This window comes from Salvelinus sp. IW2-2015, unplaced genomic scaffold, assembly GCF_002910315.2.
Source record: "Salvelinus sp. IW2-2015 unplaced genomic scaffold, ASM291031v2 Un_scaffold3558, whole genome shotgun sequence".
Taxonomy (NCBI): Eukaryota; Metazoa; Chordata; class Actinopteri; order Salmoniformes; family Salmonidae; genus Salvelinus; species Salvelinus sp. IW2-2015.
Genome location: NW_019944837.1, coordinates 20,871 through 32,972, shown reverse-complemented (window position 1 = coordinate 32,972; position 12,102 = coordinate 20,871). Strand labels below are relative to the sequence as shown.

Genomic DNA, 12,102 nt, shown 5'->3' with positions numbered 1-12,102 from the left:
TCCTTCTAGACTCCATGTTAGATCAACAATTATACAGTAGAGTGTGACATTTTCTCTCTGTTTATCCACTCGTATATATAGATACTGTTTTATATATAGAATAATAATGCTTTTCTAATAACCAACTCGGTTGGGTTCATGGGAGTAATCCACACTATTCACTGTGTAAGCAATTTCCCAGTATACCCAGAACATTGCTCTGGGAACCAAAATGAGTATCTCAGTTTCAAGGTGAGAAGCCTGGTGTGGTATCAGTCAGTCTCATGCAGGAACCAACCGTGCTTATATGACTTGTTTGTGCAGCAGTATAAAGGGTCTCAAATCAAATCAAACTTGATTTGTCAAATGCTCCGAATACAAGAAGTGTAGAATTTTCCGTAAAATGCTCACTGACAAAACTTTAACCAACAGTGCAGTTCAAGAAGAGTTAATTAAAGTATTTTGCAAGTAGACTAAACTAAAAAGTAATACAAATAAAAATGAACATCAATGAACCTCTATGACTGTGATAATAAAGATTGATTAATTTCCTTTGAATTTGAGTCCTTAGTGGTGAATTTCCACGACAACAGAGAGAACAGTCCTTCTGTTATCAATTCATTGTATTGTTATTGCATATATTATGTTATTTTTATTATAATGTATTATACATTTGTATTGTTATATATTGTATGTACTTGACAASGTAAATTGAATGAGCAGAAAATAGTTTATGATTGATAGTACTTAGCATAATCTTATTTAGCAGTTCAGAGAGTACAGAGGATGAATCCTATTTCTCACAGATCCATCTGTATTTATAGGAACAGTCATAGTCCCACCATTCTCCTGTGTCTGATGACGAGGAGTAGAAATACACACAGTTCTCAGCTCTTCCACCATTAGGCTCTCCACTGTTCCAATACCTGTAGGAGAAACAACACATAGAATCAGGCTGTCCACTGTTCCAATACCTGTAGGAGAAAAACAACACATAGAATTCCAACTGTCCACTGTTACAATACGTGTAGGGAGAAACAAACACATAGAATCAGGCTGTCCACTGTCAATACCTGTAGAAGAAACAACACAGAATCAGGCTGTCCACTGTTCCAATACCTGTAGAGAAACAACACATAGAATCAGGCTGTCCACTGTTCCAATACGTGTAGGAGAAACAACACATAAATCAGGCTGTCCACTGTTCAATACTGTAGGAGAAAACAACACATAGAATCAGGCTGTCCACTGTTCCAATACCTGTAGGAAAACAACACATAGAATCAGGCTGTCCACTGTTAAATACCTGTAGGAGAAACAACACATAGAATCAGGCTGTCCACTGTTCCAATACCTGTAGGAGAAACAACACATAGAATCAGGCTGTCCACTGTTACAATACCTGTGGAGAAACAACACATAGAATCAGGCTGTCCACTGTTCCAATACCTGTAGGAGAAACAACACATAGAATCAGGCTGTCCACTGTTCCAATACCGTAGGAGAAACAACACATAGAATCAGACTGTCCACTGTTCCAATACCTGTAGGAGAAACAACACATAGAATCAGGGTTCCACTGTTATCAATACGTGTAGAAGAAACAACACATAGAATCAGGACTGTCCACTGTTCCAATACCTGTAGGAGAAACAACACATAGAATCAACTGTCCACTGTTCCAATACTGTAGGAGAAAACAACACATAGAATCAGGCTGTCCACTGTTACAATACCTGTAGAAGAAACAACACAGAATCAGGCTGACCACCGTTCCAATACCTGTAGAAGAATAACAACACACATAGAATCAGGCTGTCCACTGTTCCAATACGTGTAGGAGAAACAACACATATAATCAGGCTGTCCACTGTTCCAATACCTGTAGGAGAAACAACACATAGAATCAGGCTGTCAACTCTGAACCTACTACTCCAGACAGTGACATCATTGTGACACAGAATTCATTAATGTCTTACGTTGTGGTCAGTGGTGTGTCGTCCACCCATTTCCAGGCCCCCTCAGTAACAGAGTCAGTCAGACCAATCCAGACATAGTCCTTTCGTCCACATAACCAGTTGACAAATATCTGCAGTTGTGGGAGAGAGACAACATTGTTAAAACATAGCCATTACTGCTTGCTATCTCTCCCTCTCTTTTTTTTGACTCTACCTCACACACACACCCGTCGTTTTCTCTCTCTCTGTCTCTCTCTCTCTCTCTCTCTCTCTTTCTCTGTCACTCTCTCTCTCTCACTCTCTCACTCTCTCTCTCTCACACACCTGTTGTTCTTGGCTCTTGATGACCACCAGGTCTGCTCCTCTGTCTCTGCAGTCCTGTCTGCTTTCCTCCCAGGATTTTAACTCAGTAGAGACGTAGTAACAACTGCTACCAAGCTTCTTCCAACCTCGAGGACACACTGTAAGTTGAACATTTCCTGCTTTAGTCACTTTAATACAACATTGAATTAAGTATCAATCAGACACTCAAGGAAGACAGAGCACTAACTAATGGACGGCTCGGAAGTCATACATTTTTTCTCACATTATTCCTTTAATATAAGTTACATTTCCTGTTTGTAGGTGACATGTGAACTGATACAGAGACTGTCAAACAGAACAGTCGTTACACAATTTGACTCACCTTTCTCAACAGTAGATTTTTGCAGACTTTCTATCTCTTTCTGTAACTGGTCTCTCTCTTTGGTCAGGGTGTTGTAACTGGTCTGTAGCTGGTCTCTCTCTTTGGTCAGGGTGTTGTAACTGGTCTGTAGCTGGTCTCTCTCTTTGGTCAGCGTGTTGTGGCTAGTCTGTAGCTGGTGTCTCTTTTCAGTCCGGTTGTTTCCGCTGGTCTGTAACTGGTCCCTCTCTTTGGTCAGGGTGTTGGAACAGGTCAATTGGTTTCTCTCTGTGAAATAATACGATCAATGAACAAGGTAACAGTGGAAAGTTAATCAGACATGACCAGGGTTGGYGTCTGTTGTATTTCAATTCCAGTCAATTCAGGAAGTACACTGGAATTCTAATTGAATTCCAATTCTCTTCAATGCTTTTCAATTAGGAAAATGTAGAATTGGAATTTGGTGTACTTTCACAATTGAAGTGACTGGAATGTAAATGTAATTGAACCCTGGTCATWACACCACTGATGATGAAGAATGTTTGAGTGAGAACAWATCAAACTCACGGTAGAGTAACAGGCCTGTGATCCCAGCCAGTAGGAGAACACACAGCAGCCCCAGACACACTGCAGCYGCTCCAGAGTARCTCTTCCAACACTGACAAGACACTGAAGTACAAATTATTACCAGAAGAATTTACTCRTTATCAGAGTTGTATTAGCGTCTGCTTTTGTGTCCATTTGCTGCTTGAATCACTGATGGAAATAGACAKGCTTGACAWGGGACAGAACACCAGAACTGAGTTCCAGCACCTCACATATTCTACTGCTTGACTTCCAGAACTTCTTCCAGAATATTGGCTTAAACATATTGCAGAGTTCAGGCACGACAAAATTAGTTGTGGAACGTATTTTAATCCACATTTTACTTGTCACATGCTTRGTAAAAATATGCTTGTCACACCGGAATCTGTTTCACCTGTATGTGTGCTTGTCTCCACCCCCTCCAGGTGTTGCCCATCTTCCCCATTATCCCCAGTGTATTTACACCTGCGTTCTCCGTTTGTCTGTTGCCAGTTCGTTTCATTCGTCAAGATTTCCAGCGTTTTTGCACTTGCTCGTGTCTGTTTCTAGTTCCTATTTTCTAGATTTCCCGGTTTTGACCATTCTACCCTGAGCCTGAGCCTGAGCCTGAGCCTGAGCCTGAGCCTGAGCCTGAGCCTGAGCCTGAGCCTGCTTGCCATTTCTGTACCCTGTCACACCACCCTGGATTATTGACCTCTGAGGCTTGCCCTGACCCCAAGACTGCCTGCCGTTCTGTACCTTTTGGACTTTGATCTGGATTACTGACCTCTGCCTGTCCTTGACCTGTCGTTTTGCCTCCTGTTCTAGTAATAAACTGTTGTTACTTCGACATTGTTTGCATCTGGGTCTTCCCTGAAACGTGATTCGCTAATAGTGAAATGCTGACTTACGGATCATTTTCCAGCAATGCAGAGTMAACTTCTTGTCACTATAGGGGGTGCTGTTTCGACTTAGCGAAAATTGGTCTCCAAATTAAACTGCCTAGTGCTCAATTCTTGCTCGTACAATATGCATATTATTACTACTATTGGATAGAAAACACTCTCTAGTTTCTAAAACCGTTTGAATTATGTCTGTGGGTGGGACAGAACTCCTTCTACAGCAAAAATCCTGACATGACTTGCGAAGCGTCTGAGAATTATGCTCTGATCTGGTTCAGTTTTAAAGTCTGTGTATATCCTATGGCTGGAAATGAACTGCACCGCCTTCCCCTGGATGTCAGTAACCAATGAGAAGTGGAATGGGCTCTCTGCGTAGCTGTCCGAGGTTATAAAGCCAGAAGGAACGAGAGTACATTTCTTTTCCTCGTTCGTCATGGCGCAAGACAAAGACTCTGGATGAAATTTTGGAACGCTCAGTTATCGACCAGAGATTGATCCGCTCTGTAATTTAATTAATATAGGTGTTAGAAACATCATAACGATGTTATTTGAAACCGATTTATATCAGTTTATGCGAGTATATTGCTATTTTTCTGAATTTCCTTAGTAGTTCGTTGAGGATTTGGAATGTGTGTGCGACATAGCAGCTAATTCCAAAGGTGAAGGGACGTTTACAACAAAGAAACTATTCTTTTGAAGAAAGGACACATTGCCCAAATACTGATGGAAGCTCGTCCAAAAGTAGAACTATTATGATGTTATTCCGTATTTATGTGGAAAAAATGTTAATAGTGTTTGCTCGCCATTTTTGCAGGCACTGTCTGGCTGCAACGCACACTATATGTCTAGTAACGTTAATTTTAAAAATCTAACATAGCGATTGCATTAAGAACTAATTTATCTTTCAATTGTTGTCCAACTTATATTTTTAGTCAAGTTTATGAATAGTATTTTTATTAGAATAGGCAATATCTATATTAGAATATCTTTTGTTGGCGTTGTTTACGATCGCTAACATTTACAGCTCGTAAATGCGGTTGTGATTCTGGGCTATTGTGGTACGCTCATATAATGCTATATTGTGTTTTCGCTGTAAAACACTTAGAAAATCTGAAATATTGTCTGGATTCACAAGATCTTGTCTTTCGATTGCTGTAGGCTGTGTATTTTTCAGTAATGTTTTATGATGAAGTAATTATGTATATGCCGTCGGTCTCTGTAATTATTCCGGCTGCTATTCAACGCTATTTCAGATTGCAGCTGCAATGGTAAACTTGGATTTATACCTGAAAAATGCACATTTTCTAAAAAGAACTATCCTATACCATAAATATGTTATCAGACTGATCATCTTATGAAGTTGTTTCTTGGTTAGTGCGCTATATATATCTTTATTTAGTCGAATTAGTGATAGCTACTGATGCAGGAAAAAAATGGTGGAGAAACAAAGTGGTGTCTTTTGCTATCGTGGTAGCTAATAGATTTACATATTGTGTCTTCCCTGTAAAACATTTAAAAAAATCAGAAATGATGGCTGGATTCACAAGAGTCTGTATCTTTCATCTGGTGTCTTGGACTTGTGATTTAATGATATTAGATGCTGACTATTTAGCTGTGTGACGCGTATGCTAGGCTATGCTAGTCAGCTTTTTTACTGTGGGGGGTGCTCCCGGATCCGGGTTTGGTAGCAAGTAGAAGTTAAACCATAATAAAAACATAAAACACGTAGTTACGTTCTAGCTGTGAGTACAGTTCTGACATTATGTTTAGGCCTAGCTGAGGCTGAGTTGACCCCGAATCCCAAGTTTCGGCTCGATAGGTCATTTGGAGCCCGAGCAGCGACCTTAATTGGTGCTGATAATCCACATTTTCCGTGCATTGCTACGGGGTCCTTGAGCTATCGGACAGAAACGTCGGGGTCCGTCTCTATTGGCCGAGGCGGTTTCAATGCACCTAGTCTTACGACACTCYGACTTTTCTAAATGTTGTCATTTTCATGATGATCAAAATTAATTGAAGTTATTGCAAATATACGAGGCTGTTTCTCGGTCTGAGAACCTTCTAGAGCCACATTACTCACCGTGCATTATCGACTTGAGCTCTAGAACAGGTTTCTAAAGTTTCAGAGCTCTAGGTCTGACGGTTCTTTGATATATTGAACAAAGGTAACTATTGCAGGCTCTGTGTGTCTGTAAGCACCACACTATGTCACGAAGTCCTTGCTGTGTGTGTGTGTGTGAGCTTTTCTTGGAAATATGATGGGAGAAATTACTGATTTACAGTTGATGAGGGTTACCTAGTCACACATATGCAGTTTTGGAAAGATGTGACTTTTTTAACCCTTCGAAACAGCCCATATGACCCCAATCGTTAAGTACTGGGGAGTTTTTCAGGATAACAAATTACCAGAGTGGAGCTAAACACAGGCAAAATCCTAGAAGAAAACCTGGTTCAGTCTGCTTTCCACCAGACACTGGGAGATGAATTCACCCAAAAGGCCAAATCTACACTGGAGTTGCTTACCAAGAAGACAGTGAATGTTCCTGATTGGCCTACATTGTCTTAAATCTGATTGTAAGACTTGAAAAGGGTTGTCTAGCAACGATCAACAATCAATTTGAAAGKSWTTGAAGAATTTTGAAAGAATAATTGGCAAATATTGTACAGACCAGGTTTACAACGCTCTTAGAGACTTACCCAGAGACTCACAGCTGTAATAGCTGCCAAAGGTGTTTCTAACATGTATTGACTCAGGAGGGTGAATATTTATGTCGTCCATTAGCATTTATCGTGTGTGTGTGGTGTGTGTGTGTGGTGTGTGTGTGTGTGTGTGTTGTGTGTGTGTGTGTGTGTGTGTGTGTGTGTGTTGTGTGTCTGTGTGGTGTGGTGTGTGTGTCGGGGTGTCCGTGTCTAGCACTATACCAGGAATAAACTGTTACCTGAATGTTGATCACCAGCTACATCCTTCTTGCAGGGCATGATGGGCTCTTTGTTGATGGGTATATGATCATCAATATTCAAGGTCTCATTTGTTTTTTTCCCTTTAAATCCGTCTCTGTTATTATAGGTTGCCTTCTGACATCTTTACACAACTGTGCTCAAATGAAGTAACTTCTACTCTTGTAACTTCTACTGTTGTAATGTCTGCTGTTATCTCAGTTGTAGGTTTGTGTCTGTTCGCTGCACTGCTGGAGCCTCTGTGTGACTCAGTCTAATGTCAGAGACAGTTTTAATTGTCAACCTCATTAAAGGGGAAAACTGTCTAACCAATAGGACGACACTAACCACCACCATGTGACTCCAGACTTATTTTCTGAGAACCATGTTTGTTTAAAACAGTTTAGATTAGTTTTGTATATTTAGTTTATATTAGTTTAGTTTACTACAGTGTAGATTAGTTTGTATATTTAGTTTATATTAGTTTAGTTTACCACAGTGTAGATTAGTTTGTATATTAGTTTATATTAGTTTAGTTTACCACAGTGTATATTAGTTTATATACTTAGTTTATATTAGTTTACTTTACCAACAGTGTATATTGGTTTAGTTTACCACAGTGTAGACAAAATCATTGAAATGCCAAAATTCTGCATTACATCTTGAACTCTGTGGTCGGCCATCAATGGCCATGTAGAGTTTTTATACACGTCTTCCTGTGTGACATGGACACCAGAGAAAATAGTTATTCAGAGATGTTTACTCACACCCATCCTCGTCTTCCGGGAGGAAGGGAGGGTGATAAATGTCTAAGGTCACAAATAGTTATCTCTCTCTCTCTCTCCATCTCTTCTTTCCTCCATATCTGCCTCGCTGGTCTCTCTCTGTATCCTCCCTCTCTCTCCCCCCACTCTTGTCTGTCTCTCTCTGTATCTCCCTCTCGTCTCCCCACTCTGTCTGTCTCTCTCTGTATCTCCTCTCTTCCCCACTCTGTCTGTCTCCTCTGTATCTCCCTCTCTCTCCCCCACTCTGCTCTGTCTGTGTCCTCTCTCTGCCTGTATCTCCCCCTCTCTCTTCCCCACTCTGTCTGTCTCTCTCTGTATCTCCCTCTCTTTTCCCCCACTACTGTCTGTCTGTGTCTCTCTCTGTATCTCCTCTCTCTCCCCCACTTCCTGTCTGTCTGTTCTTCTCTGTATCTCCCTCTCTCTTCCCCCACTCTGTCTGTCTGTATCTCTCTCGTAATCTCCCTCTCTCTTCCCCACTCTGTCCTGTCTCTCTCTGTATCTCCCTCTTCTCTTCCCCACTCTGTCTGTCTGTGTCTCTCTCTGTATCTCCCTCTCTCTCCCCCACTCTGTCTGTCTTCTCTCTGTACTCCTCTCTCTTCCCCCCACTCTGTCTGTCTGTGTCTCTCTTGTATCTCCTCCCTCTCTCTCCCCCCACTCTGTCTGTCTGTGTCTCTCTCTATATCTCCCTCTCTCTGGCCCCTCCTGTTGTCTCTCTCTGTATCTCCTCTCTCTCCCCCACTCTTCTGGTCTTCTTCCTGGTATCTCCCTCTCTCTCCCCACCTGTCTGTCCCTGTGTCTCTCTCTGTATCTCCCTCTCTCTCTCCCCCACTCTGTCTGTCTGTGTTTCTTCCTGTACTCCTCTCTCTTCCCCCACTCGTCTGTCTGTTCTCTCTCTGTATCTCCTCTCTCTGATAAGAATTATTCAGAGATAGTGTCTTATAATGTAATGTCTGTAACTGTCTCAGAGGGTTCTCAGTGAGAAGAGTTTATTCTCAGAGAGATTGTGTTAGAAATGTACTTACTGTAAATTGCATGTTGATCATTTTGCATAAGACCTGGCTCGAATTAGAGAATTTTCACTTTATGTGTTGTCTGAGGCATTCCCTGCGTGTAATTCTCTCTTCCTTCACCAGTAATAAACGGGTGTGTCTGGGATTCCTGTGGGTGTAATTCCTCCCATTCCTTCACAGTAATAAAGTCGAACGATGAGTCCTGAGAAGTCCGTGTGTAGTAATTCCCCCTTGCTGGCCAAATGCTAATAAACGGGTGTGTCTCGGGGAGTCCTGTGTGTACTTCCCTGTTCGCTCTCACCATTGAAGGAGTGTCTCAGACGTTCCTGTTGTGGGTTTCCTGCACCTTTCCTTCACCAAGTAATAAAGGAGTGTGTCTGGGAAGTCCTGTTGTAATGTCCTACCCTTCACTCAAGTAATAATAGTGGTGTGTCTGAGGAATCCTGTGTGTAATTCTCCTCCCTACCTTCACCAGTATTGAAGAGGTGTGGTCGCTGAAGAAGGTCCTGTGTGTTAATTCCTCCTTCCTTCACCAGTAATAAGAGGAGTGTGTCTGGGAAATCTCCTGTGTGCAATTCACACCTTCCTGCACCAGTATAAGAGGGTGTGTCACAGTTCCTGAACTCTGTTTTCTCTTGTCTTTGTGTATTTATTTTAGTTATGGTCAGGGCCGTGAGTTGTGTGTAGATTGTTGTTGTCAATGTCTGGAATGTTTGGTGACAAATGATAGGGTCTGGTGCATTCGAATGGTAATGGAATTCTTCAATACTCAGAGTTTATGGCAGCTGTCCAATCTGTATTGTCCCTGATTAGAAGAATCATACTTAGGCAGCCGGGGTTAACGTGTGTGTTTTTGTGGGTGTTTGTGGGTGTTTGTGGGGTGTTTGTGGGTGTTTTGTGGGTGTTTGTGGGATGTTTGTGTGGGTGTGTTGTTGGGTGTTTGTGGGGTTTGTGTGTGGTTTGTTGGGTGATGTTTTGTAGGGATCGTTTGTGGGTGTTTTGTGGTGTGTTCTTTATTGTGGGTGTTTGTGGTTGTTTTGTGTGCTGGTATGTGGGTGTTTGTGGGTTTGTGTGTTTGTTGTGTGTTTTGTGGGTGTTTGGGGGTGTTTTAGTGGGCTGTTTGTTGGGTGTTTGTGGGTGTTTGTTTTATGTTGTGCTGTCACACATGGGGATGTTTGTCGGGTTCGAATTCTCTTTGGTTAATTTCATGCCATTTCGTTGTGTGTTACAGTTTTATTTATACATAAATCAGGACACTTTCCACTCTGCGCGTTTTGGTCCGAACCTACAAACCTCTCCTCATTTAACGAATATCAGGAGAAATCATTCGTTACACAGTGTGTCTGAGGATTCCTGTGTGTAATCTCCTATTTTCCTTCACCAGTAATAGAGGGTGTGTCTGGGAAAGTCCTGTGTGTAATTCTCCATTCCTTCACCAGTAATACGGGGTGTGGTCTGAGGAGTCCTGTGTGTTATTCCTCTCCTTCACTCAGTAATAAGTGGTGTTCCTGGGAATCCTGTGTGTAATTCTCTTTCTTCATCAGTAATAGGGGTGTGTCTGAGGAGTCCGTGTGTTATTCCTCCTTCTTCACACAGTATAGGGGGTGTGGTCCTGGAAACTGTGTTTGGGTGATTCCTCCCTTCTCGCACCAGTATTAAGGTGGTGGTCTAGAGAAGTCCTATGTGTTATTCCTCTTTTTCCTTCACCAGTAATAAGGGGTAGGTCTGGGCAATTCTGTGTGTAATTCTCCCTTCCTCACCCAGTAATAAGGGGTGTGGTCTGAGGATCCTGTGTGTAATTATTCCCCTTCCTTCACTAGTATAAGAGGGTGTTGTCTGAGGAGTCATGTATGTGTAATTTCCTCCAGTTCGCTTCACCAGTATCTAAGGGGTGTGTCATGGGGATTCCTGTGTGTAATTCCTTCCCTTCTTCACCAGTAATAAGGGGTGTGTTGGAGTCGCTTGATTCGTTAAGGCTGGATTGTGTGTAATTCCTCCCTTCCTTCACTCAGTATAAGGGTGTGTTGAGGTCCTGTGTAATCTTTCTCCCTTCCTTCAGTAGTATAGGGGTGGTCTGAGGAGTCCCTGTGTGTATTCTCCTTCCCTTACCGTTATTAAGGGGTTGTCTGGGGAGTCCCTGTGTGTAATTCTCCCTTCCTTTCACACAGAAAATAAGGGGTGTGTCTGGAGGATCCTGTGTTAATTCCTGACCCTTCCTTCACCAATATAAGGGTTGTGTCCTGGGAAATCCCTGTGTGCATTCTTCCTTCCCTTCACCAGTAATAAGGGGTGGTGGTCTGAGGAGTCCTGTGGTGTATTTCCCTCCTCCTTCCTTTACCAGAATTAGGGTGTGTATGAGGAGTTCCTGTGTGATAAATCCCTCTTCCTTCATCAGTAAATAAGGGGGTGGTCCTGAAGGATCCTTGTGGTAATTCCTCCCTTCCTTCATCAGTAATAAGGAGTGTGTCTAAAGACCGTCCTGTGTGTAATTCCCTTTTCCTTCACCAGTATAAGGGGTGTGTTGGAAATCCCCCTTGTGGTATTCTTCCTTCTTCACCAGTAATAAGGGGGTGGTGTCCTGAAGATTCCTTGTGTTAATTCCTCCTTCCCTTGTCACCAAGTAATAAGGGGGTGGTGTCTGGGAGTTCCTCGTGTGTATTCCTCCTTCATTCAGTAATAGGGGTGTGTGTGAGAAAAGTCCTGTGTGTAATTCCTTCCTTCATTCCCATTAATAAGGAGTGGTGTCTGGGGGTCCTGTGTGTCATTCTCTCCCTCCCTCACCTAGTATAGGGTGTGGTCCCTGAGAAGTTCTGTGTGTAATTCCTCCCTTTCACCATATTAAGGGTTGTGTCTGAGGAGTCCCCTGTGTGTAATGTGATCATTACTCCAGTTGCTAGCCTATCCATTGGTGGAGAGAACGTATTCAGTCCTCGATCTTTTAAGTCTTTATTGGACTCATCTCTTCAGTAGGTCCCTGTGATTGGAGTGAGGTCTGGCCCAGCGGTGGTGAGCCTGACAGAAAGACCTGGAGTGACAAAACGCCTTGCTATCTCTGTCTGCCCTGTTCTCACTGGGCCTTCTCTGCTCTAACCCAATCTATTATAATCAAACAGGAAATTTTGACATTTGGCCTAGGAATCCAAAAGGAAATGATGCCAACGGAGAACAATGTCTCCGTGTGTCTCTATCCCCCCCTCCAATAGATTGTCCATACTTAACGATGACAGTTCTTCCATCCTAAAGGGGGAGTCAGACCATTTTCAAACCCCGGACATGTAACTTAGCAGGGAGCATAATTCATTTCGC

General features: G+C 42.4%; 1 protein-coding gene across 1 annotated transcript; it reads right to left on the bottom strand.

The window, feature by feature from the left end:
* Nucleotides 1-343: 343 nt before the first annotated feature.
* Nucleotides 344-7,266, bottom strand: LOC112076084 (C-type lectin domain family 4 member E-like). The gene is made up of 6 exons (XM_024142974.2): nt 7,004-7,266; nt 3,166-3,267; nt 2,623-2,886; nt 2,262-2,398; nt 1,959-2,068; nt 344-905 (listed from the first exon to the last, which is right to left on the bottom strand). The coding sequence occupies exons 1-6, from the start codon at nt 7,041-7,043 to the stop codon at nt 773-775; spliced, it is 786 nt and encodes a 261-aa protein (XP_023998742.1). The 5' UTR covers nt 7,044-7,266; the 3' UTR covers nt 344-772.
* Between the last annotated feature and the right edge of the window lie 4,836 nt (nt 7,267-12,102).